The sequence below is a fragment of the Thunnus maccoyii genome, chromosome 13 (assembly GCF_910596095.1).
Source record: "Thunnus maccoyii chromosome 13, fThuMac1.1, whole genome shotgun sequence".
Taxonomy (NCBI): domain Eukaryota; kingdom Metazoa; phylum Chordata; class Actinopteri; order Scombriformes; family Scombridae; genus Thunnus; species Thunnus maccoyii.
In genome coordinates this window covers 11826198-11853824 of record NC_056545.1, presented here as the reverse complement: position 1 = coordinate 11853824, position 27627 = coordinate 11826198, and the positions used below count along the sequence as shown (strand labels likewise).

Below are 27627 nucleotides of genomic sequence, written 5' to 3'. Positions count from 1 at the left end.
GTAGCCTTGTGAAAAATTAATTTAATATTAAAATTTAAAGTTTGTCCAGTGTTTGAGCTTATTCGCTCATACTACTTTTTTTTTTAAGAAGTGACATCTTAAGTTCTCGATTAAGCAATACTTTTCAACTTTGACACCATGATGCAGAGGAAGAAGTCCAAATTAACTGTTGATATTTGCAGGAGGGGAAATGTGCTGATTTGGCAGAAACTGGCCGGTATCTGTTGGTCTTTAAAGGAACTAAATGTTGCTGCTACATTTAACTTTTTCTCTCTGTGCTGCTCAGATGCTCCACATGTAGTTTTCACTCTTTTCTTCGTATGTGCCATAAGGATTTCCCACCATCACGCATTTCTGACCAGATAAGATTTAATTGAAAAAAACGGGGGTCTCATACCTTGCTAATAGGATGATTTGTGCTCAACACAAGCACATAACTCACAGTTAAAATAACTGTAATAACCCCCCCCCTCTGGGCTGCAGACTTCTCCGGCAGAGTGCAGCAGGTCCAGACTCAGGTTGACTCGGGCCGCTGCCTTTGCTTCCCTCAGCAATCAATGGGCCTTGCTGAGCATCGGCATAATCAGTTTGTGTGGACCCATGCTGCATTGAATAGTAATGGGTCTACAGAGGCGCTACAGTGGGGTGATGGATTCAGTGCCACGGCAAGAAGGGCAAGGCAAGGCAGGTCAGACGGATGGACAGGTAGACAGGCAAAGCGTCTGGCATATCCAAATAAGTGTCACGCTTAATCCGCCGCATCCATGGAAACGCGGGCCAAAGTTCCTCTACAAAACATTAACAGGAAACCACAATATATAAACAGACAAGATGAATCAAGTTAAGGAAAGACTGGTTTCAAACAAGTAAATTTACAAAGTGTAAACCAGATTTTAACAAGGGAAGAAACAAAAAAGTAATTAAAAAACTCCTTTACTGATCTTCTGTACGGTATGATCAGACTTCGTTTAAACCGCAAGATGCTGTGTTTCATTCAAGCTACAGTTAACAGCCCACCATTCATCATCAGATCAGATGGGATAGGTAACTCCGAACCCTCACATAGTGAAGGACATATTTGGTTCTTTAATAGTTAGAGACTTTTCTGTGCTGTCATGGTGCCTTTGAGTCAGACAGTGTTCTGTACAAGTTCATCTACTATATGAAAATGTCACCCGATGTTTCTATTTTAATTTTGTAATCAAAAGGTCGAAGTAAGCAGTAGTCATACCATCCAGATTGTTCACATCTGCAATATCTAAAAAAAAAACCTGACAAAATCTGCAGCATTTGTTTGAAAAACTACTGCAAAACCACAAGATTGCAGACCAAAACAAGACCCAGGACATTCAAATTAGCCACTGTAACAAAGAAGGTGACATTTGAATGCTGACGGAGGCTGGTGTGCTCATCAAAATTGCACCCTGTGTCATCAGGAAACTGGTTTATGAGGCTCAGATGTGCTGTTGAAATACCAAAGTTCGACTAAAATAGTAAAAGAAAGACAAGAGGTCTTGAGAAAAGCTGTCAGTCATCTAACTATAAAGGAACAGAAACAGCAACATCATAATGTTTTCCATGTTATAATACTCTCTACTCACTGTTGAAAAGGTTATTTGCTTGGGGTATGCTCTCTCTCTCTCTCTCTCTCTCTCTCTGCATTGTCTACCTCTTTACCTCAGCCAGCGTTCAATATTCGATTTTCTCAAAAACCGTTCATCTGATCGACTCAACACTTGGCGGGTGTAACGCTGAGGACCCAAGGAAGCGCAGCGTCGAGGGCGAGCTCATGAGAGGCTACGGTCGGAGGAATTAGCGAGTCAGAGAAAAGTAATTTCACATGGCGTGCTCTACAAAGATAAAAGAAGACATCGGAAAAAAACAGAGCTTTTAATCAAGAACGGACAGACTATTACATGTTTGTTCTTCCCACAGGCAGTTTAAAACCGGTTTGTCTCATATACTCCCAAGACCGTGGCATTTGTGAAGCGCCACTTAAAGATAAAGTACAAATCTTTTAAGCAAACATACCCACTCAAATCTGAACTGAAGGCAGAGAAAATAAATGATCTAAAAGCCCGGTTTGATCAATCCACTTTATTTTAATGCACATTTTTTGGTTCATATTGTCGGTGTATAAACTCATTTACACCTCACATCGACAGTATCAATTTTTCTATGCGTTGAAGCAGCAGCAGCCAGAGGCCAAGCAACCGCGGCACGTTCCGAGCAGCCACGTTTCAAACTCGTAAAATGAACTTTGTATTCCTCCGCATCATCAGATCAGCGGCTGGAAACTGCAGGCACCGTTAAAAGAATATTAGATAGTTGCCTCGTGGCTCCCCCGGTGCCTGAATATGTTGACAGAACCATTTTTGTGCACTAAGAGGATGACCCTCGCCAGGTGATGTAATGCCAAAGCCAGTTCACATCGGACAGGACAGGATGCACAGACAGGATGATTGACGGACTGACACACATGGATGGTGGCAAGGTAATGTGCCCTTTGAGCCGTATAGATTGGGGATGAGGAGGGTGTCCAGATAAGAGCATGAGGAAAGAGATGACCCCAGAGAGCAAATGAGTGAGAGACAAAGACAGAAAACAGAAAGAGAGAGAGAGAGAGAGAGGGCTTTTAGCATGCTGAGGGAGGTCTTGGATATCATATGCACAGGAAGTAGGGGTGATAAAGATCGATATGGGTTGCATTAGGCCAGACCATGCCCAACTTACCTCCCATAAGTCATAAATTACTATTAAATCCTCCTAAAACAAAAACACACACTCTTGCAAAAAAATTTCTCCTCCTTCGCCATGTGCATCTCTCCTCTGAGGTCCCTGTGCAGGTCTGGAAATTGTCTTGAAAAATAAAAGTGAAACATTATGTGACGAATTTTATAGGCATATTTTCTCTTTTTTTTTTAAATCTGCAAGAAGACAGAATCAGATTTTTTTTTTCAAATGTGTTGAAATGTCAGCTGGATGTGGACTTTGGCAGATATTTTATAGGTATAATCAGAAAGACAACACATTCACATCCTGTCTTCTACTAATTTTAGTTGATAACTTGCAGTTCAAGGTTGTTTCAGTTCACTTTGCTGTAACCTCTGAGTTCAGATGGTCACTCTATTCGCCTTTGTCACTTCCTAGTGAATGACTCAGATAACTGTTCTTTGTACTTGAGAGCACAGTATACTGCAAGTGCTCTGTTAAAGGCATTTACGTATGGAGGTAATACTAACAATAATAATAATAATAAGTTTATTTATATAGCACCTTTTAAAGAGGAAACATCACAAAGTGCTTCACCATGAAAACAAACAAAAAGCAAACAAGAGACAGAGCGGTGAATATTAAAAGCAGACATCCAGCTAAAAACACAAGGCAAAAACAGAAATAAACAAAACAAATTAAACAAAAGCAAGTCTAAACAAATGGGTCTTGAGCTGCTTTTTTAAAGGTGTCTACAGTGTCTTCAGATCTTAAGTCCAATGGGAGAGAGTTCTCAAGTTTAGGAGCTGAAACCTCAAAAGCACAGTCTCCTTTTGTCTTGAGCCTGGAGCGAGGGACAACCAACAAACCCTGATCGCAGGACTTCAGATTCCTGCTTGTATTATATGGCTGCATGCAAGGCTCTGAACATGATTACAAGGATCTTGAACTGGATTCTGAATTTGATGGGAAGCCAGTGTAAAGACATCAGGATTGGTGTTACATGAGACCTTTTGGGGAACTTTGAACATTTCTTAGATCATATGAGCTTAAGACAATCACATTTTTAAAAGGTGTCGTCCTGTACTTGGGGAAAAAAGCCTTAAATTTCCAAGTTTTCCAGGATGCGTGGGAAAACGAGGTATTTTTTTAAAACTTTAAAACAGCTACACAGTTTATACAGCTGCCCACAGAAACCACCTTCAACCATTAACTATCTGGATACAAGCACTTTCAGGTGATGGATGTTGCAGTATTTCTGTTTGGAAACCCTGCAAACTGCATGAAATACAGTAGAAACAGCAGTAGCCTGGACAAAAGCAGAAAGTCACCATTTTAACTCCTCCAACTGGCCTGAAATCATGTGTGAAAAAACCCAGTAAATACACTGCAGACACACAGCAGCTGACAGAAAGAGGGATCATATTATACAGAGAAATAATAGTTTTTTATGGGTGGATAAATGTTAATGTGACTTATATAAGAGAAGCTAACGGGGAATGAGAATGCTGAGCTTTCAACTTTCATCATTAGTCATTTATAACACCATCAAGCTCATCATGTTTAATTAGGAAAGTAGTTTAAAAACATGCACACAAGGGCAACTATTTACTGCATTCTGCCGTTAGAAACCGAGTACAATTACCTGATAATTAGCCTGATCAGCCACCTTCAGTAATCAATACAAACACACATTATTAAACCATTAATCAAACCAATAACTAACAGCAGTCAATGTTAGACAACCTTATCATACTTAAGCAGTTACCTAGTGTTTCTGTAGTGGTGACAAAACGTTAAAAATGTATACATATTAGCAGTTTGATTTAAACTGAAGCTCCCTGCGCTCTCTGGGGAAAATATTACGCCAAACTAACTAAGAAATATGACACATTAACAATTCTTTACGTGTAAAAACACATAACTCTAGAAACACAAGATAAAAGGCGTCATATTTGGACAGTCTTCTTCCATACAAACATTACATCTTGGGTTTTGTTGCCTCAACTCGCTACCAGCCTCATTCCGGGAAACACTACCACCTCGTCCACAGGGGGTGCCAAAATCAACACGAAATGAAAGTTCTTTATAGTTGCTTTAAAAGCCAATTTTTTCAAAAAGGCACATTTTCTCAAATTTCATAATAGCATTATATATATATATGCAGCAGACAAATGTCCAACCATTTTCAGCTGATAAAAGGCACTCGCTTGCGTAGTAGTTTACCACATTTCACCTTTTGATTTCCAGGTAAGAAAAAAACGCAGCACTGTTTGACTGTTTCAATGGATACAGTGGCATAAAAGAGCCAGCGTTGTGTCCTGAATGGTGTAATTACTGTCCATTAGCTATGATAGGCTGAAATTTTAGAGTGAAAGCCCACTCAGGCCCTCTGTGCATTATAACATGCCCGAGCTGGTCAACATTACTGGGCTAAATGGAATGAAAGTGAGGCTGCTCATGTGGAGACGCATTCTAGCCTTTGTGCACAAACACACACACACTTATTGTCTATACACATATACCCATGCATGTGACCCTCAACCTTGCTGGCCTCTCACACTCAGATGCACTTTAACACCCACATATGCATGGACACACAAACACAAGCCTACATACTAGTACTCTGCAATGGTCAAAACATAATACAGTACGTGTGCACATAAATTACCCCCCACCCCCTACACGCACACACACACACTTTATATATGCAGACTCCACCCACCAAAGCTCTATCAGATATGAGCTACCACCCCCAACCGTGTACACACACACACACACACACACACACACACACACACCCTAGTGCTGATATTTCAACCAGCCATGGCCCCCACCCCCTCAATTTCACTTGCTCCCATTATCTCACTGCTATTGATCCACATCCCCTCCTCTGCCTGCGCAACCAGAGAGCCTTTACTGGATAATTTTCAAGGGCATTTATAAATACAAGATGGGATGGATGGATAGATGAGATGGATGGATAGATGGATGGATAGATGGATGGATGGGCGATTGCTCCGCGGCTGTTTGCAAATTTGTGAGAAAGGGAGAAAAGGAGAGAATGTGCGGGGAGCAGACAGTGTGTGGTGTGCCTGAAGGAAAACAAATGTGATCAGGCAAGAAAAAGAGAAACGCTAAAATCTATTAATTTGACAGTAATTCTTTTTTTTTTCCAATATGCTGAACACACCCTTAAGTGACAAAGGAACGTCTAAAACAATCAATTCTTCTTGTCTTAGGAGCCTTTTGCACATACAAGAGTTAGATTTCTGTAACTGCAATCACAATTTATGTGTAGAGAAAAGCCAATCTGGCCTTGCTTTTGTTTTGAATGTAAGTTGGTAGGTTTTCTCTTCTGCTTTCAAATATTGGTGGAAAAAAAAAGTACACACATCCAAAGAACTAAACAGGAGACATTGTGGTTAAAAAAATAGAATCCGCACTCGGCTCTCTGCTCGCACAATGTTTCTTTTATTTCACTGTTGCTGTGCAACGTTACAATCAATTAGATTCAGATATTGTTATTACAAAACATTCACATTGTCACTCTGAATATTCATTCACACATTAAACTCCTTTTAAATACAAATGCACATCTGTAGACACACACACGATGAAATATCGTGGCAGCAACGTGGAACATTCACACCAAAACCAACCAAAATATTAGAATTCAAACCTTAGTGGAAAAAATAGTTTTTTCAAACATGTTAGGACAATTTCAGCTCATATCTAGCTGTCACTTTGACATCCGTTTGTTGTCGAGAGTAGTTTTTGTCAGGTAAAATAACAAAAGGTCTGATAATCTCGGTATTGGCCGTAGTTGGTGGGCAAACAAAGTTAATTTCCTGTCCTGCCAGACCATGGTACTGATTTGTAGTCAGCTCTGTCTGGGCTGAGGTGATTGGGCCGACAGAGTGGAACAGGATCCAACATCAACAAAAACACCGCAGGAGAAGCACAGGGTGGGGCTGCCCCTCCAACCGGCCTCAGGGTCAACCTGTAGGGGGGTGCCAGGGGCGCTCTGTATGTGTGTTTGTATGTGTGAAGTAGTGTGGGTTGGGCTGAAGGGCAGGAAGCATCTGTTAACAGAGGGGAGCCAGGAGGTACTGAGGTGTATGCGTCTGTACGTATGTGTGCAAATGTGTGTGTGCATATATATATGTGTGTGTGTGTGTGTGCACGCATCTGTATTTGTGTCAGTATGAAAGCCAAGTGTTTAGCATTCCCTCCTGTATCCGGCAGACCTGGCCGTGGCCCACCTTCCTCAGTGGTCCAGACAGAGACGCCTTGCACTTTCCTGTAACACACACACACACACACAAACAGACACACAAACAGACAAAATAAAGAGTTGATAGTGAACATGAATCAAGTTTTTTCTATTAGGGACCCCACACACACGCATAAAAAAATTTCTAAAGACCAGCGTTTGACCACAAAAAACAAAGACATTTGTTCTGTTTATCATCCACCTGCATAGCACAGGTTGCATATTTAAGATAACAAACTCTATCCAGCATACAGAATAAATAACAGCATCAATAAACCTGCAGCAGCGTCTTTACTTACTTACATTTCTGCCCCGCTGGTAAATGTACAGTTTGTGCCTCCAATTAACATAAATTTAAACAACCCAAAATCACATATAGTTCCTATATTATGGCATCATATTTTATTCATACTGTTGTGCCAGAAATGTAGAAAGGGTTGTAGAATATTCAGGGGTGGGAGACATAAAGATGAATGAGAGAGAGAGAGGAGATGGATGGCAAAGGAGAAGCTGAAATAGCAGAAAATAAATCTTTTTTTTTTTTAATCCACCACCAGACAATCCAATGACCAACCGAAAATGTAGACTTTTACAAAAACATACTGTATATTTTGTTCTTCAGTGGGAGACCGCTACCTAGTGCTGTTGGTTTTAACTGTCCTGAAACATGAAACCTCAAACATTTTGTACTTCAAGCAGTTTTAATTCCCACGCTCCCTTTTTCTTGCCATGAGCATTTCCCCACCCAGTGAGTTGGGGGAGGAGGGCAGGTTGAATATTCCTTTCAGAAACATCCAACACTTTTTGGCAGTGACCACAGTCTGCTACCTGCTGCCACACACACGCACAAATACTCTCTGTAGATGCCAAATGGAAGGAATTTCCACTACAGGCTGGGTTGTAATACCTTCAGTCCTCCAGAGAAGAATACTTGACTCTGCAGGGGTGCTGACCCATGCTAATTACCTTCTTCACTGTGTAAGCTGTTAGAAGTCTAAATGAGTTGTTAAAACTGTGTGGGATGAATGAGCATGGGGCCAATTTAGCGCCATTATTCTCCAAGAAAAATCGACTGTGGAGTTTATTCTTATGAAGGAAGGAGAGATGACAGATGATTTAAGGTTAATATTATTAATCCAAATATTATGAAATGTTTCAGGTTGTTATTACATTAACAAGTTGAGACTTTTTCTTTGCAGTATTCCACAGGAGCTGTAGCGTTCTTGTGAAATTCACAAGCTAGATCCACAAACTTTCATTTCCAGAGGTGTGGACTTAGACTTGAGTCAGTCTAGCTTCCGGGATTCCCGGGATAGTGTGCTTCTGTTCCCAGATGTCTAATTTTCTGGAAAAATATTAATCCCCACTGTGGACTTGACAAAAACAAAAAAAAACCTTATCATGTTGCATGAGATGGAGGTAAAGAGACATCTGGCAGTGCACGCCAGCAAACAAAAATTGACTTGTTTAGAGCTCGAGACGCAAAGTTTAGGAGTTGAGCTTGACTTGGGACTTGTTGGTTTTTCGTGTGGACTTGTCTTGATTGTTGTGACTTTACTCAGGTCTTTATAGCCAACACTTCAGACGTGCACATGACTTACAAAACAGTGGCTTTGTCCCACCCCTGCTACTTTCTAGATTTTTCCGTGGAAATATACAGATTGTTACCCAATTCCAATCAGATATGTGGGTAACGATACTACAGTTCTGACTCATGGCTGATGCCTTTTTTGTGATGTCAGGCCCCAGTCCATTGTTTGAGGGTTAATCCCTGTGTTTGGTAATACTGTAATGTGTGGATGATTCAGTAACCATGAAACGAGGGCAAAGAAACATCACACATGCACACACACACACACTCTCCTTTCCTTTATCCTCCTTTCCTTCCGTTTCTATTTACTTCCTTTGTTTATCTTTCTCGCCTCCTCTCCCTCTGTGCGTTTCTCTGTCTGCATCTCCCTCCTTCATCACGTTCAGACAACTGGGGCAAAAGTCACAGGCCTTTGGCAGTGCCGGTGACAGTGCCATTCAGCATCCCGTCTGTCACAATACTGGCAGGGCACAGCGTGGAAACTGCCAACTAATGGCTGTATCCACTGTAGAAGCTTGCCAGCCAATGTCTGTCCAGGCTAAAAAAACCTGCCAACCAATGATTGTTGAACCTTGTACCTCACAAACCTACACCTGCCAAATCACAGATTGCATTTCTTTTTTTTTCCTTGCCGAGATTAAAATTAGTTTTTAAGGTAATGTGTTGCTATGCAGAATCCGGACCTCAAAGTCATTTTTAAAGCCACCTCACATTCAGGTTCCAACCATTAGTGTCTCATTTTTCACTTCCAAAATATTTTTCAGCGTACTGTATATTGACAAAAGAAGGTACTGTAGAGAAAACAATGTTCATACAGTTGAGAAAAAAAAACGCAGGAAGTGATTTTCTCAAACATAAAAGAACTGTGGTCAGTATGGTGCAGCTTAAGTTAGGTGTTGTCTGTCGAAACAGACACTTTATGAAAAACAAGCATAGTCTTAGTTTTGATGTCTGTACTGGTCCAAAATGTTTGAAAAGGTGTAAAACTCACCTAAACCAACAGGCATGAATTATTTTTCAAAATGCAGTCGACAGTCGAACAGACCCAGAGAGAGAACAGCGGCAGCAGCATTACGTCCTATCAATAATAGCTAGCCACAGTGAAAAAGAGCAGCAATATAATAATAATGTCCTAAGAACAAATATAGAGGAAAAAAACAAATTTATAGATATAATTGAAAGTCGGCCTGCAGCAACAATAAAACATTCTGCAGCCGACTGTACGATAGAAAAACAATTTAATATCTGTGAATCAAATTCCAAAAATAATTGTCATTTAAGAACATAAATCTTTTATATCTCCTCCTCCTCCTGATTCCCAAAATATTTTCTCCTACTGTGATTATGACGTACTACGCCATCAGTGTTGATACTGAGTCAGCTCGGATGCATTTGACCCGAGATCCCGAGATTAGACTATTGATATGATACCCAGTCACTCTGAGTCAGGTTGTAAGCAGTAAGACGCGTTTTATTTATTTATTTTGGTTTAATTCGGTAATGTTTCTCACTGCAGGTAGGAGCCACCTTTTTAGAAAGCAGTCCTGACACGGAAGTAGTCGAGGTGTGAGAGAGAGAACGCATGTGTTTGTGTGTATGCGCATACGGTCTGTCAGCTTGACAGTATTTGAGTCCTCATCTCCTCATGTGGTCCCCTGCAAACTTCACCCGCTCTCTCTGTCTCTCTCTGTAACTCCCTCCCCCTCTCTCCCTCTGTGGCATGTCTGCCTTCGCAGTTGTCACCTCCAATTCCAACTTCAATTCATTACATGTCCCCTTGCCCCAGCTGGTACAGACACACACACACACACAAGCACACACACACACAGGCTGCCAGAGATATGGTAGTCTTGACTGAGGTAGAATTGGATTCTTAAGAGAATATTTGAGAGTTTTTATCTTCATCTGTTCCCTCTCTTTTCACTTCATCCTCATTTTACCCCTCGCTGTCAGTCCTATCTCTATTATACGCTCTGCCTCGCTCTCTGCTACCGTTGCTCTCTCTCACACACACACACACACTCACTCAAATCCAGTCTCAATCATATGCTGCACTCTGCCTTTCTCACTGTCTCTTCTTACACTCTTTAATACAGATACTCTCTCTCTCTCTCTCTGTCCGTCTCACTCGCTCTCTCATATTCACTTCAGGTCCCTTTATTTTCTCCCCATCTCCATCTGTCTCCCTGTACTGTATCTTAATCCAACCGTCTGTGGACTTGCCAGTAATAGAGTGGAGCATGGCTGTGTGCTGAGCCTATTCAATGAGCTCAGTGTATGTTTTATTGAATGGAGCTCATAGATACATGCAGTTCATATGTATATATTCGTATGCATTACGTATTTTCCGTGAATGTGTGTGTGCATTTTCCTGACGCTGTCCCCGTCTTAAGATGTTAGAACAAGCCGAGAGAAAACAGCCTTGATTGATCGAAGCTTTCTGCAGCACTACAGGGCTAAATCTGGAGTGTGTGTGTGTGTGTGTGTGTGTGTCGTTGCAGATTTTTTTTCACCTGGCTAGTCTGATGTGGCTACTTGCAGTCATTTCGCTCCTCTTTGCTCCCTTTGATGCAGAATTGCATGTTAGAGCAGAAATTGTGGTTTTATGCACTAGGGGGGGGGGGGGGGGGGGGGGGGGGGGGGGAAGCAAGGTATGGGAACATACAGCAAGTAGACTAAAGGTCAAAAAAGTAAAATTGGAGGAGTAACTGATAAAGTGGATGCAAACTGGAAGGTGGAGGCTGTAATGAGGGAGCGAGGCGTCGGACAGGGAAAGACAATCACAGAGAAAAGTAGAGATGGGTCGGAAAGAGGCAGAGCGAGTCAGAGAGCAGAGAATCGAGAAAACCAATGGTAATAAGATTCAGACATGGAGTTAAGTGTTGCATCAAAGGAAGGATAACTCATTCAGGCTGTGAAACAGTAGCTATTGTGCACATTGTTGCTATGTGCACAGGCCAACGGCTACAGTCTGGGATGTGGTTTCTGGTGTAACAACCTGCTCTGGCAGCTGTTACAAGTGAAGATCATGTTAGCAGCTAAGGTTCACTGTTTTTTAATATGCAATTATATTATAAATCCAGAGTGGAATTGACCTTCTAATCAAAACTATTTTCTCCCGATATTTTTTTGATGGTTGTATTAAAAACTTTGGCTCTTACCCTTCTCACTTGTGGTCTAGAAAGTTAGGCTTACTTTATTGTTGCAACATTTGTGAGTCACTCTAGACATGACTTAACACTAACTCCCAAAAAACACAAATGGAAAAAAACAGCAGTTATTTCTCACAGTAATTGAGGCGCAACAAATGAGTCTTTGTCAGTAAAAAAAAAAAGCATATGTATACAGTGCAGTATATAAACACTGAAATTGAAATTAAAATCGAGAAGAGATGTTTGTGTTGCTCGGCCTTACCACTCAGGTCATGTCAAGGCAGTTTGTCACTGCTGACATCTACAGGCCGACCGTGCTCATGTCAGATACCCCACCACTGACCACACTATCCATTACCGTGCCTGTATTTACTCAGCTGTGGGGTTTTGAGTTGGTACGTCAAGCTAAGCAAGTTCTAAAACAGGACTTAACTGTTATTACTCCCTAAACCTCCTACTGCCTGTGCACATTCACAGTCAGTAGAAATGAGTTGGCTGGGGATATTCTTTTTTTTAGTAATTAATGATAATTGAATTTATCATCGCTAGTCCTTTTTGTCTAACTTCAACATCATGATTGATTATTGGGTATTACAAGAGTGAATTAGTTTGTGTTTGTTTTTGGTCGATATTAGAGATATTAAAGAGGAAAAAGATATTAAATGATGCTTTTCTCACAGTCTGCATACACAAGTATACCAATTAATGCCACCTTATTTCCATTGTACACTCTAATTTGCATACATCTTATCTAAGACAGATTTCTCAGTGATCACCAGCAACACAAACAACCTTCAACTCTGAACCTCGCCGAACTTCTTTATTGTACACTCGCTATCTGTTTGGAGACAGTGAGCAATACAATATATGTTTTTTCCCTCTGCGAATGCAACAACACTGTCTTTAAATATTCATCGAGCTTTGTTTGTTGAACCCACTTTAATTACCATTCTCATCAGGATTCATCAGCCTCGTCACATTTTCTTTAATTACTCACCTACGCCGTTTGTGCTCTTTGTTGTTCATCTCAATGTATTGTACTCGCTTTTTCTTCTCTGTTTCTTTCTTCGTGTTTTAGTGCATCTTTCGCTTTGTCACGCTCCATCTCTGTCACTGTTTCTTATTTATCCTCCTCTATGAATCTAGTTTCTCTCTCTCTGTCATTGTCTCTCTATCTCTCTTTGTTCAGTGGAGTCTCAGGTGTGTCCTGCCACTTAGTCATTAAATGCTATCTCTGCATCCTAATGAAGCTTTTGCCTAAACAATGTGTCCTGTTTTAATGATGTGGCTCCTTCTGGGACCCTTAAACGACCAATACCTGACTATCATGCTAGACAGACCAGCATTAACGTCTTCAAGGTTTCCCAAAACCATTTAGGCACCAAAACATCTCTCTATGCATTGACCTACAATGCAGCAAAGATCATCCCAGCTCTAAAATGTCTTTTGGGAAACCCAGTCTCTTGTCTGTGATGCCAAATGGCCAGTCCCAGACTTTATAGCCCATTTTATCACTGGGGAAGAAGGTGGAACAGAGCACTCAGGCTCCAGGCTAGTTAATCTCATTGTTAAAATTGGACGCAATAAGTGAAACAGAGTTAGGTTTTATAGAAGAAAGGAAAAAGAAGATATCGCCCTAATACGTTTTGACTGTTTTTTTGTGCTTTCAGGGACCCAAGTAGGTTTACAGAAAGAGGAATGTAGTCATAATGTTAGCATAAGTGGCCATTTGTATGTTGGTTAAGATGTTTTTCTTCTTGATTGATGGATGGTTGGACGGAAGTTTCCATATTTTTGGATGGAAAACCGCTATGACGTGTGAGACATTGTGTTTGCGTATTGGTCTTGGGCAATATCGGGTACATTCAGTTGAAAATACACTAATCAGATATCATATTCAGCATGATCTATTAGTAGAACTGTTATGCTGTGGCTTTTATTCAGATATGGTCTATTTTCATTTTCTAACCACAGAGTCTTTATAATGTCTCAGCGGGTGGTTTTACCATCACTGAATGAATGCTTACATCTGCTGTACACACTTCATTGAAGCCGGTATTACAAACACACAGTGATATTATAAAATGATAATCTGTATACTTCCTATCACAGTATGTTGCCCGGCTCTACCAGTTGTGCTCTGTGTTCATGACACTAGCCAATTATTCATTTATAAGCGCCCAATCTAGGTAACAACTTGATGTTGTGACAGCTCCAGGCCTGCTTCCTTATGGATTTTTCCTCCTCATCTCACTTGGACTGAATCTTTTCTTGCTCTTTATTATAATAGATGATGGCTTCATTTCTCAGGAGTTAATCAGACGCTGTAAATGATTGGTGTTGTGAAAGCTTGGATCAGTCCGACTGCGATGTAACATTTACAGTCTGCTTGATCCTTCCATGATTGTACCCTCCGTGTTGACATGATAGAATTGTACAGCTGAAGGAACCTTGCACATTTATATTTAATCTACCAACTCTCATCCTTAATGCATGAGGAGAATGGGAGACCCCCCCCTTCAACCGCCCGCCCGGCTCGGCCCCGCTGGGAAAGGGAAAGAGGGGGATTAGAGCAGGATTAAGTCTGTGGTGTGAATAGGAGCCACAAGACCACCACAATTATTCACTTCCCCCCCCTTCCGTCCTTCCTTCTCTCACACAAACACATCAACGCTTCTTCTCTGTCCTTGCCCTCTGTCGTTCCCTTGCACCTCCTAAACACACACACACACATCTCTAACATGTTTTGCCATTTTGGGAATTCCTTAATGTTGACTCTTCTTCTCAATTAGGAAATAAACCCAACAAAGTGAGCATAAACCAAATGATGGATGATAGAATGACACAATTAGATCGTCCAGAGAGGAATCTTTTCAAAGGGAAGATTTCTGACTGTGCCAGTGAAAGTTGTTTTTTTAGTTACATACTTATCGTGAAGCAGGAATGCCAAGAAGAGCCAGACTGATGTATTGGACTGTCAGTATTATCTGCCACTATCGGCTAAATGCACATTAATTTCTATTTGACAAGGTGTTGGCCAGATTGGGAAAATAATTAGAATTACAAATGACAAAAAAAGTGCCTACAGCAATCTCCATCAGTCTCATCAGTACATAGTATTTCAAGCAGATTTGATTGTTAACAGTAGAGTTAGCAGAGTACGATGTCACAACTGCTTGTTTAACTCTTAAACACTCCTGTTTCCTTTACATACCTCTATCACAGCTCTTGGATTACCAAATATCAGTATCAGCCACAGTAAAATCCAGTATCAGTCGTGATATGATAGTGGATTAGTCTGATGACACTTGTGTTAGTCTACTAAAACAGCGTCAGACAGATATTAAACCTCACCACTACCTCACAATGCCCTAACCCTTTCCTCGCTGTAACCAAATTCTAGTCATCACCTTAACCCAAAACAATATTGATAACCCTTGACTGAATTCTAAATCAGTGTTTTTTCTAATCAACAGTCCAAAGATATTAATTTTATTATCATGTCTGACACAGAAAAGTGTCAATTATCAAAATAGCTGCAGATTAATTTTCTGTCAATTGAGTAATTGATTAATCAACTAATTGTTACAGCTCTTTACCTTTACCTTTAAAATACTTAACCTTGCAAAAATATCCTGCAAAGTTATAAAACCACACTGTTCACAAGGATACATGTGCCGTTTCTGAAAACAAACCATTTCAAACTCGAAGCCAATTGAATGTTTACTTCAGGAATTCCAAAGTTTTTGCTATCCTGCCTTATTTGGTCAAATTTTCTCAAGACTTCTGTAAGCTTGATAAGATGAAGGTCTGTCCAATCATTCATCCAACATGTTTTTCTCCTTCCAATATCCTCTTTGGGTGTGTTTTGTGTCTTGTGTGACCCTTTTTCCCCCTGAGTCCTGATTTCCTCAGCAGTTTGACACATTAGTTTCTGGCTCAGAGTGAATGTATTAAAAGGATGCAGGGTGGGAGCTTCATCATCACTGGCTGATGACTGCTCCATCACACAGAAATCAATAAGTATTTACCTGTGATGAAATTAGCAATCACTCTCTGTCCCCCCGCTTGCTTTCTCTGTCTCTTCTCATTCACACACAAACAAAACAAACTAGTAGTGAAGTGTGTTGGTCAACAGGGACTGAGAGTAGAGAATTCTACTACCGCATGATTGTGTGTTTTAGTCGATAACACAGTGTAGCGCTACGTGTTGCCTGCGGTTCAATAATTGAAGCACACGATGCATTGCACTGCCGTACCTAATGGGAAATAGACTTCACTTAAATACTCCTCCAGTCATGACTTAAAACCCTATGAATCATTGGTGGTGTGGATGTAGCACAGTAGTGCACTTTGAAATTAGAAATGTACTATTGAAGTGTTGCTAATAGCACTATTATTGTTGTAGTATGTGAGCGACAGAGAAAAACACAGCATGTGCTAATATTTAAGTGGTATGTGAGTCTGTTTGAATCTGTATGCAAAGCTAAGGAACTGAACAAAGCCAGATATTTAGCTATCAGTAAAAAAAAAGAGTTTAGTCCAAACTAGAGCTGCAGTGATTGACAGAAAATGCATCGTCAACTATTTTGATTAATGATTAATCGCTGTCAGTCATTTTGTTAAAGAAAACATTACCGAATTATCTAGTTCCAGCTTCTAAAATGTGATTATTTTCTGGTTTCTTTATTCTTTTATGAGTAAACTGAATATCTTTGGGTTGGGGAAGTGTCATGCTCATAATTTGGATACTCAGAGTGGTAGATATAGTGCGCTATATAGTAAATAGTGAGCTCATAATGATTTGTAAGTTGAGTGTACATTATATCATATTTATATAAATTGAGTGGTGTTCTCATTTAAAATGCCACACATTAAGTACAAGCCATTGAACTTCTTAAACTCCGCCCCTCACTACTGTGTTTCCCTGTGGGTTTAGGGAGTGGGGGTGTTAGCCTAAGTGCTGATGGGGGTCGTACAGTACAACAGGCCTATTAGAGGAGAGTACTGAGAGGGCAGCACCCCCAGACTCAGCGTCTTTAATATTGCATGTTGGCACCGTGGTTCATCGGAGCCTCGGCTACCTTCCGAGCTTCAGTTTTGCTCGGCGCGTCTTTGCATGTACAACTGTTGGTGTGTGTGAGTGTGTAGTGTATGGGTGTGTTTGGACGGCCAGTGCTGTCTGATGTGGCGATGGAGGAGGTTTGCTGTAGGTTTGCCCGTTGTCGCAGGAGGACATCTTCTCTTACCCTGACACTGCCCCGAACCAAACTGGTAAGACTTTAGAGGTTTGGCTTTCTTCTGGAGCAGAGGTGACACCAAAACTGGTACATTTGTCCACCTGCCCAGTAAAAAAAAGATTAAAGTTTATACGAAGTCCCTTTTTAATATGCTCAAACAGTCTCTTGCACTGTTTGCAGTGCAACATGTGTAGTAATACCTCTGTTAGTTATCCTTTCATCCTCATCTATCCTGTATGGGTGCAGTAGAGAACCTGTCCAACCATATGTTGATAAATTTTGGAGTAAAACTTGAACTTTGGTAGACTTATCTGGAGACGGTGGATAAAGGTTCCTCTTTACTTGTACGTGGTTTACTGACTGCTGACACAGCTTTGTAGAGTTTCTATCTGTCAATCTACTAAGGAGCAGCACAGAGTATGGCTATTCTTCGCTTTAGTATGACCATGTCAAGCTCACACAATTTTTCTCGGAGATATCTTTATGATGGGGTAAGAGGAGCATTTTGTATGTTGTGTAACAATATTTATACTGGTGTGTACTGTGATGTGTATTTGGAGCTTCTTTTGTATGCACTTCATGTAAATCTCTCTGGTGGTAGAGCTATGAATTCCCTTACCAAGAATTGATAAGGGGTCAATTAATTGATGCCCTAAAGCAGTCTGTTAATCAGGGGAAGACAGAGTCTGTCGTCAGTGTTTGTTACTTTGTTCACCAGCTCACAAACTGGGGATGAAACTGTGTTTGTTTGCTAGTGGTGCATTGTGAATTCAATACAGGGATGCACACATATAATTGTTTAAAAATAGTAAGTAATGCTGAGAAAAATTGCTCTTAGCAAGTTGGATTTTGAAGTGTGTGATCTTCAGAAAAAAAGGTGAAAGGTGAAAATGGATTTTGTCTGTATCAGTACTATAATTTTGCTTTGTGCAAATTGACTGCCGATCCTAAAGTAAACAAGCTGACTGACTGCAACGAACAGATTTGTTGACGGATCGTATTTTGTTTGTGGCCTGCTTGAAGTATTTGCTTATTTAATTGTTAAAATGGCCATTGAAGTGTCAGTGTGTATGTGTGTGTTTGTTTATTGTCTTTGGATATGCCTTTTTAAGAGTGCTCTCGTGTCTAATGCATTGTAAGGTGTAGAAACAGTAGTGTCGAAACGTTAGTCTGTTTGCACAATTAAAAGCTGCAAAGTAATCAGTGCGCTCCAGTCCCTTCTGTTTTTCGCATCGTATGGTGTGTGTGTGTGTGTGTGCACGTATACAGTGTGCACCAGTAGCTGACAGTGAACGCTTTAGGCATAAAAAAGACCTGTCTCATAAGACAGCCCCTGCCAGAATTTACTGTTTCATCGTTTTGTTAAGGTCACTCCAAAAATATCCAACCCTCCTCTGTCTATCAGAAATCACATCAACCTCTAAACCTGGATTATAATTTACAACCATCCGAAGTGTCTTCAGCTCCATTCTCTATATGTTCATTATCTTGGGAGTATAACATGTGAAACAGTGCCAAACCAGCTTTGGCTTTCAGGCTGATGAAAATGGCTGTGTGTGTGTGTGTGTGTGTGTGTGTGTGTGTGCGTGTTGATGCGTGTGTGTGTGTGTGTGTTTGCCTCCGCTGAAGTCATATCCTCACCGCTTTCTCCGTGTCTCTCCCTCTATCTCTCTGCAACTTCCTGTCTGTCTGAGCAGCTTCCTGCCGACCTCAATAAGATGCACCTAACAGACCACGCCCATCAGCAGGTGATGCACATGCCTCCCAGCCAGTCAGGATGCAGCATCGCCAGCGACTCGGGGAGCAGCAGCCTATCGGATATTTACCAGGTGGGTACACCGTTTCTTGTTCATGTCATTATCCCCATTTTAGTTCTTTTGTCATGTTCTTTTTTCTAGACTGCACCAACATCCGACAAACCCTTCTTCAAGTTGTTCTGTATATAGTTTTTTGGGGGGTTTTACCAATGAGAGAAAACATAAAATCATAACATATGGATGATCTTCTAAAGCTCCAGCCTCTTATTAAATTAACCATCAGTGCTTTTCCCCTTGATTTACATATTTTAAGTGGGATTTAGTCATAAGATGTTCATTTTTAAATATCTGTACAATCTGAAGTGTAGAGAATCTGTAGTAGTGTACTGCTTCATCAGTTTGTGAGGCTACCTCATGTCACACAAATTGGAATATCCTCTTGTTTTTACTGTGAATTTTAGAAAAAAGGAAAGTTTTTGATGTATAAAACTGAAGCTTTTTTCTTCCCTGCCACCATTTTTACATTATTAAGGTAAAATAAAGAAATCTGTCCAATCCGGTAACAAACCCTCCTGTCTATTGTTGCTCTTCCACCATCACACTGCGACACCATCTGGTCTGTGACAAAAGTATTTTACTGATGGTGGATTCTCTCCAGCTTGATGTGCTCCAATTCTGTCTGTCTACTTGTAACATATCTGTCACCCTCTACCCTTCCTCCTTGTACTCCTTGGTATCTAGTTAATTATTGCGCATCAGTCGTGCATCCTGGTGATCTGTCCCCCTCTACACTTCCTCCTGCGGAGGAAAGGTCACATGCAGGAAATCTAACCTAACCTTTCAAGCTCTGTCTGTACCTGTGCTACAGGTATAGGAGGCTGTAACGTTGTAAGTGTAGCTGGGTTTTTTGTAGCTATTACTTCAAAACTAGTGATCCAATTGATTTCCATCATAATGTTCGATACAGGTATCTTAAAACAACTGCTGTAAGTAGCCCTTGAGCATTGGGCTTAATGTCTTCAGTGGACACCTGTAGGAGACTGTTTGTCCCATTTACTCTCAGTTCTCCCATCCAATTTCTGGCGTTACATATAAACATACATATCACTTATAACTAAAACAAGGCAAACATGTCTTTGACCCATGCACTCCTTACTGACGATTGCTTTGAATGCTTGCAGTCTAGGAAGCTTATTCCACTGTTGCATTCATTGCAATCACTCAACCTAATGCACAAAGTATAAAATGTTAAATGCAAATTTAAAAGTATTATTGCCAGACCAGGAGGTCATAATATTTTACTCTCAGCTCCTGTATGAGCTTCACCTTTATGTGACATTTCTGAGCATTCAATAGCTCAGTGTGCTTTGGAATTAAATGCCTCTCTTGAGTGAAGGGTATTTTAATGGCTGTAAATCAATAATCCATAAAAGGGTACATGACAAGCCTGTCAAGCCTGTCATCTCGTCATTTTAATCCCTTAGCTCGCCTAATCTCCCCTCTTTACACACAAAGTTGTAATAAATCCAAGAACCTTTCAATATTACCTCTCAGCCTTGACTGTTCTGTACTGGGTGAAAATATTTTAGTTTGCTGCTCCTTTCCACGACTTTTGACACCAGCTTGTTAGCATTGTCAGCATTCATCAGTGGAACCTGTGATGTCCGTTAGCTACAACTTAATGAGCTAGTTACAACAAGTTAATGAGCTGCTATGATCAATGGGCTCTGCTGGCAGTAAAACTAATGAGCAGGTTGGTTTCAGTGAAGAATGTTAACAATGCTAATTTTGGAGTGCCTGTGTATTATAGATGTTATTTTACCCTTTTTGGTAAGTCCAGGATGAGAAATACCAACCACAATTTAGGTACAATTTTCTTTTTACTACCACTTGCTACCTTTTCAGGCTACTTTGGAGTCTGGAGTCTCTTTTCAAAATCTGTCTTATGATTACTCTGTACATTTGACATGGATTTTCCCCCAAACAAAACATTCAGAAAAATAATAGATGAGGAGAAAGTAACATGGAAGAGAGATACAACTGGGAAACACATAACTTAGACAATGGGAGATATTCACAAAGTCTGCTACAAATTACAGTCAGAGCATTACTGCAATTTTTCAATTTAGCAGAGTGTTTACAATTACTAAAGATGTAACTGAGCCCAGCGAAGGAGAAATTGTTCTCTGCTCCTGAACTTGGAATATTAGTTGAAGATATAATTGCAAAAGTGTGTATACTCATCCTGAAAGAGGAAGGCTAAATGTTTAGGAGATATTAGTTAAATAGCCTAATTGTGTCACCTCAGCTAAAAGATCAGTGGTTTAATCAGTTATGAAAAATAGTACAAAAGGACGTGAACTGCTGTGAGCCATTAAAAGTCATGAAAAAATACAAAGTCAAATAGGAGGCCAAAGACAAAATTGTGTGAAAAGTAACAAACTGGTCTTGTTTTTGTTCTGGAGCTGAACAGAAAAAAAACTCTGTAAAGTAACTTTATAATGCATCTTATAATTTGCTGAAATATTCTTTAGTGTTGTCACTGAAGTGTTTCCATTGTCTGACGTTGTTTTTGTGTCTCTCATCTCTGTTACTCACTGTTTAGAAGTGGCGTTAGTCTCTTCCCCACTCAGTGCAACAGATTTTACACCTACTTTTCCTAGACATTAAATTTCAGACCCAGTTTCTTGTGCAGCAGTGGTCAGTTGGAAATGATTAATTAGTTGCAGCAGCGATTTGTATAAATTTTCACTCCCCCCTCTCATATTTTGTGCCTTTGAAACTGGGACAATTTGCCTGAGCCCAAACATGGAATTTTTAGCATTGCCACTTTTCTTACATTTTACTTGTGCAAAACCTTGGTGCTATCATTTATTAAATAAGGACAACCACAATTTGAGTGTTTATTGCACTGAGAGGGTGCAACAAATCCTCAGTAAGTATCCCCCGAGGTCTCAGGCGGTTGCAGTGGTGCGGTTCGGTGGGATAAGGAGCAAGGAATAACATAAAGTAGTTACCTCAAAAGTAATATCCCAGAGAGCTGATTAATTATGGAATCTATTAGTCATTATCAGCTAAATTTCACAAAGTCATCTGTCATCTGGTAAAAAGACTTAAGCAGGCATCATTCAGATATTTTAACCTCCTTATCTCCTGCCTATCATACTATCCACCGCAACCTGTCCTCCCTCGAGCAGATTGATGTAAGTCAGTTCAACCTGGGTCAGACGTTTAACACAGAGACCTGATCTCTTCATCCTGAGATTAGATATATATCACATGGATCTGATCCCATCAGCTTGTCACTGACCCAGCCCTGTGTTTGTTTACAGCTGTCTTAAAGCGCTGACCCACCAGTCAGCCACGCTCCTAAGCTGTCAAAGCATCCATTTTTTGTTGTTTTTTTTTTCTGCTGTGGGTTTCTCCCATTCATTTTAATTTTTCTTCATCCCCGTCTCCCTTTACTCTCTTCCCAACTTTTCAACTCTTTGTTTCTCCTCCTCACTCCTGTTATTCTTCCCTTGTGCCCTTTACCTCCTCTATACCCCTCTCTTGTCAGTCACCCTCTATTCTTCTATTATTCTTGATCCCTCCCACGTCACATTCCTTTCTTTGCTTCTTTATCTCCTTTCTTTCACCTTTTGGCTTCTGTATACTCTGAATTATTATTTTCTTCTCTGTCTCAGCAATGTCAAATGTGGTGGTGGGTAGAACAGTAGGCGATGTCCCTCGTCTCTCAGAAATGTCCTCCTGGCTCAAACTTGTTTAGAGACCAGGGGAGTCGGACTGAAAGGGCACATCCTGCATACTGAATGAACTGCACTCTCCAAAAAAAAAATCAGACATGTCATCGTATCATATCACCGTCCTTTCCCACTATCTCACTGCCCTGATTTTCCAACAAATTTTAAAGTGAAGGCCACTTTTCTGCAAGAATTCAACTGCCTCAAGTCAATAGTCACAGTCTGACATTAGTGTTTGGTGTTGGTGTTAGCATGGTGTTTGCTCTCATGTTATTGTGATCTATATTGACTAAAAAGTACAGACACACCTTCGGCCCCGATAAATCAGAGGTGGCAGAAGCAACAGTAAAAGAAAAATATTTGTATAAGAACAACTTGAAGGACAGCTGTTGTTGAGATGTTTGCTTTGAGTGGCTTGTGTACTAGTTAAAGTATTTATCCTTGTGATTCCACTATGGGCTGTTTTTGGTTATGCGGTTCCTGGCAGAAAGGATTCAACTCATTAAATCATTACAGGTTGTTCTTTCTAATTTATTATGTTAGTCATGCGTTATTGGTGTCATGACAAACGACATTAGCCAAGAAAATAAAATCAGGTCTCAGATTTTATTTTAGACAGAGAAGGATTTCCTTTGGTCTCATCTTTTCTCATTTGTTAAACCAAATTTAAGGCATCTGGTGCAGAGCGGAACTGAGCAGCTGGTATGTTTTTAAAAGTCCTCTAAATAGCTTGTCCAACCTAATTTATGAAAACAAGAGCGGACCTGCGCCTGAACTTGGGATGGTCTGTTAGCTTAATCCTCTTTGCCTCGGAGGAACCTATAAAACCTTTTGGCCATGAACCAAATCTCTATAGAACCAAAGAGCTCCATTACATTGTTGTTAGGGAGTCTGTCCTGTAGTGTCGGGCCAGAAATGAACTTTTTCCCAACAGCTACAACAACTAATATATTCCGACCACATCTCGTCTACTCTATTCAATCATATACTACCAAAATGTAGGTATATTTGGTACCTATAGGACCTTGGTGGAAGAGATACTGTTGTAAGAAACATAGGTTTGATACTCAACAGGGTCCAATACTACCTGTGGTCCTCTAATAAGGGCGCCAAATCTCTGTGTGCATTCCAAGTATTCTTTATCAACAATTATTTGCCCTTGTGAAACCTAAACCCTAAATTTTACAGTACAGTATTCACTGCATTTCCTTTTTACCTCCCCGCTCATCTTTTTCCCTCCATAAAGAGGTCTCTTCACAAAAAGGAATTAAATAAATAAAGGAATATTAATCTGAAAAGAGACAAAGATGAGAATCAGGTTCATTTTGCCAAATGATTCTCTTTGTTTTTAGGCCTACCTGCTAGAGCGAACAGATGGCAATGCAATGCTGCCACCACCACTAGAGAGCTCCTCTTTTCACCTCTAGGTTGATGGTTCAATTCCCAACTGACCCGACAGCCCTTATGCCCCCTAAAACCAAACACTGCCAACCATCTGTCTGCACTGCATGGCGGAAATATGGGGGAAAATGAATTATTACTGCTGGATTTAAATATTTGGCCGTTCTACTCCTTTTTCCAGTTCAGGGCTTGGTTACAGGGTTTTAGCTCAGGATCACAGGTACAGCTGCTTATTCCAAGGTTATTCGTCATGTTTTGTGGGGATAATACATCGCTGATAAACCTCATATAATAAATGGGGACATGGAATAGAGCTGTGAAGTTAGAGGAGGTATTTGGTTGCTTCAGATTTTTACAAAATATGATGTTACTCAGTCTGCTGAAAGATTTTTTTTCAAAGTCTAGATACTGTGAGATATTTAACACCTGATTCCAAACTGACATAGTAGTTTTCAGAAACTAACTGTAACTAACTGTATTACTTTTGCTCAACTTTGAGTAGAACTAGTAGTCTATTTTTGTCTGTCCCATCGTTTGCCCCTTTCATATCTCTGTAATTAAATGGGAATCGGTCGCCATGTGCCAAAGCTGTAACTGTCTTGTAATGGTACTGAATACTCTTAAACTCACTTTTAGTGTTATTTGAAATCTTTATCGTGTCATAATAGTGTTGTTGCCTGAATACCACAGTGAAGAACTTATAATAGGACACTGTTACAGGGCCTGCCAACCATCTTGTCATGGTGCACACCACTCTCCAATATTAATTTCTAGGTCATATTATTGCTTCAAATAGTCCTTTTGAGTTAAGCAGGTTTAACCCTTAGGCGAATGAAACCTAATCTAAAATTATAACATTTTCTGAAATTCTATAAGATGCAGTTTTTCCTAGTTAACACATAAGAAGCTGAATTATTTCTCTAAGTTCAGCGTTGTCATTCAAATCAGTTCCTTCCTTACTTCCCTCCTTCCTTCTTTCCTCACATTGTTACCAACCACTGTCCTGTCTCATCCACTCCAGGCTACAGAGAGCGAGCTGGGAGATGTGGACCTATCTGGACTTCCAGAGGCTGCGGTGGACAGCGAAGAAGAGGAAGAGGAAGATGAGGACCTTGAGAGAGCTTCGGACACTCTTCTGGGCCGAGACCTGGTCCGAGAGTGTCTTGAAAAAGACCCAGCCGACCGCAACGACGATGACATCGGTCAGTCTAACTCTATGCTGCTCTTAACAAAGTCTCTTTCTGTCTCATATGTCTTCATTGCTTTAAGTGTTCAACAAACTTCAAATTGCATGAAAAGAAAATTATCTCTTGCTGTCTTGAATGACATACACTTGCACTTAAATGCAAGTAACTTTCTCCCTCTTTGTTGGACTTGGGCACTCTCTGTTGCTATTTTTGGACTGCATGTCCATGAGACACAGCCTTCAGCGACAGCATCTATCATTCAGTGAGCACACACAAGGGAGATAAAAATGTCCCTCTCACAAAAAGACCCCTCGCAGTGGTCTCTAAACACCAATGCCCTTCCAGTGTATTTTTAAGCAGGCAATCAGAGACGACCTCATTAGCGGAACCCAGTGGGGTCCTGGAGGAGAAGGTGACCACATCAGAGAGCTGAGGGAAGCTGTAAAGGCATGGCCCGCTGTGTGCCTGCTGGCAGGCTGGCCTTCTCATGGCCTTCAGCACTGACTGGCTCAGTGACTCACAGTTCAGTCAGAGGAAAGAGTGAGAGAGATGAAGGGAGAGGAGGGCGTGTCTAGCCCAAGTTCAACCCTGACTCACATCGTTTTTGAATAAATAAATACATGTTTTTCTTCATTAATAAATCTTGCTTCAGTTCAGCCTTGCAAATTTGAAACCTTTGATTCAACACCAGCGGGAACTAAATGTTTAAACTTAGAGGATGTCAGTTTCCAGATCTCCTAGGGACTTAATCCAACAATTTTTATTATAATTGTCTTTAATCACATTTGATTTTAACAGTTCAGTTGGTGTTTCCCACCCAGAGACTCTCTGGAAGTCTTTTCCCAAATAAATGATCAAAGATCTTCTTCTCAGTTGGCTTTCAAATGTGGAAATGCTTTAGCAAATCGTTAACATCATCATCAAAGTAGTTATAATACATCCCCATCAAGATTACAGCCTGATAATTGATATAGACGCCATTACTGACTGAGTAAAAACATTGCACTGAAGCTTTATTGGTTGATATTGCCAGTTTGCTATAGTCAAACTTGAGCTCTTAGATAAGAAGTGTTTATTTTTAAATATATAACCTTGTCTAGTGTAGCTTTAATCAGCTTAGCTCACCAGATTGATAATTTACTTTGTCAGGAAAGATTCCACTCATTGTAATCAATACATTTTAAATTGAATCTAAACTTTCTATGTTCCGTGTTTTCGGTCGTCTGATGAATCCCCAGCCATCTGGTAGTTAAAACTGTTTTAAAAACACTGAAAATGCTGTGACTGCTTGGCCCAAGGACCGAAGGACAGAGACGGAGAGGAAATGAATGAGGCGATAACAACAGGGGGAATGAAAGGGAGATACTGAGCCGGGCTGCACCTGGCTAGGTCACTCTGTTCTCAACCACAGTGCAGAGGAGGCAGACAGAAGATCAGTGGGGAAGGAACAGGGTGTGAACATTTCTCAGTAGGCATGAACATTTTAAACACTGACCAAGACCATTAACTTAGTTTTTAAAAAATGTGGTCATTAGCTCGGAGTAAACGGATGAAAAGTATTGAGATATACAATTATCTGTCTTAAACATCATACTGTATATACGATGAAAAGCAATCATTATACTTGAATAGACAGCAGCCCTGATGTGTGTGCGTAAGGTTTGCTTGCTGTAGGGACCATTTAAAAGTCCATAGTTTGTTTCAGAAATGGAAAACGGTGAGTGGGAAAAATCAATGAGTGTTTTACCTGCACACCTGAGCGGCATCGCTGTGGACACACAAGTCAAGTCGATACGTGCTTTTTCCATGTTTCACAAAGCTTACGTTTTTTTTTCCACCTCTGTCTAGTTGCTTTTCTCTCTTCTAATATTTGCCCTCTTCCCTTTCTTGTGCCGAACAGAGCAACTACTGGAGTTCATGCACCAGCTGCCTGCCTTCGCCAACATGACCATGTCTGTGCGGAGGGACTTGTGTAGCGTCATGGTGTTTGAGGTGGTGGAGCAGGCTGGCACAGTTGTACTGCACGACAAACAAGAGGTAGGAATGAACTAATAACACACACAGACATTTGTAAACAGAAGCGTACAGTTACTGTGGACCCCATAAAAGTCTGTGGAAGTATTTGAATTAATGTTCTCAATTCAAGGCTTTCAGAAGTATTAAAAATACTTTACTTTAATTAGAAGTATTATATTTTTATGTTACCGAGCTCTTTTGCTGCATGTCTCACTTATATTAATTACAGAGTAATTACAACATGCAAAATACGTTCTTCATGTCATTCATTAACACGATTACACTGAATTCCCTTAACAATTAAATTGGCGTTTATCTTTTTTTAGTCAGAAACAAGATGTGTTTGCTGGCTTGCTGATTCTTAATTGGGTTGTTAATATAATTAGAGTTAAAACATTTTAAATTTGTGTTTCCATAACCTGTAAAACAGTGATGTAACCTTCCAAAAAAAACACACACTAACGCACTCACACATGAAGCGTGTTGCAGTAGGCCAGCATGAGTGAACATGCAAAGACAAGATATGCAAGAAAAAGCACAAAAATTGCACAC

General features: G+C 40.4%; 1 protein-coding gene across 3 annotated transcripts in view; it reads left to right on the top strand.

The window, feature by feature from the left end:
- Positions 1-27627, top strand: part of rapgef6 (Rap guanine nucleotide exchange factor (GEF) 6) — a 158657-nt gene that overhangs the window by 84342 nt on the left and 46688 nt on the right. For all 3 annotated transcript variants that reach the window (XM_042431615.1, XM_042431614.1, XM_042431613.1), the window contains 3 exons: positions 18669-18800; positions 24894-25074; positions 26960-27096. In XM_042431615.1, coding sequence (XP_042287549.1) covers positions 18669-18800; positions 24894-25074; positions 26960-27096 — 450 coding nt within the window. The remainder of the gene's footprint in view (positions 1-18668; positions 18801-24893; positions 25075-26959; positions 27097-27627) is intronic.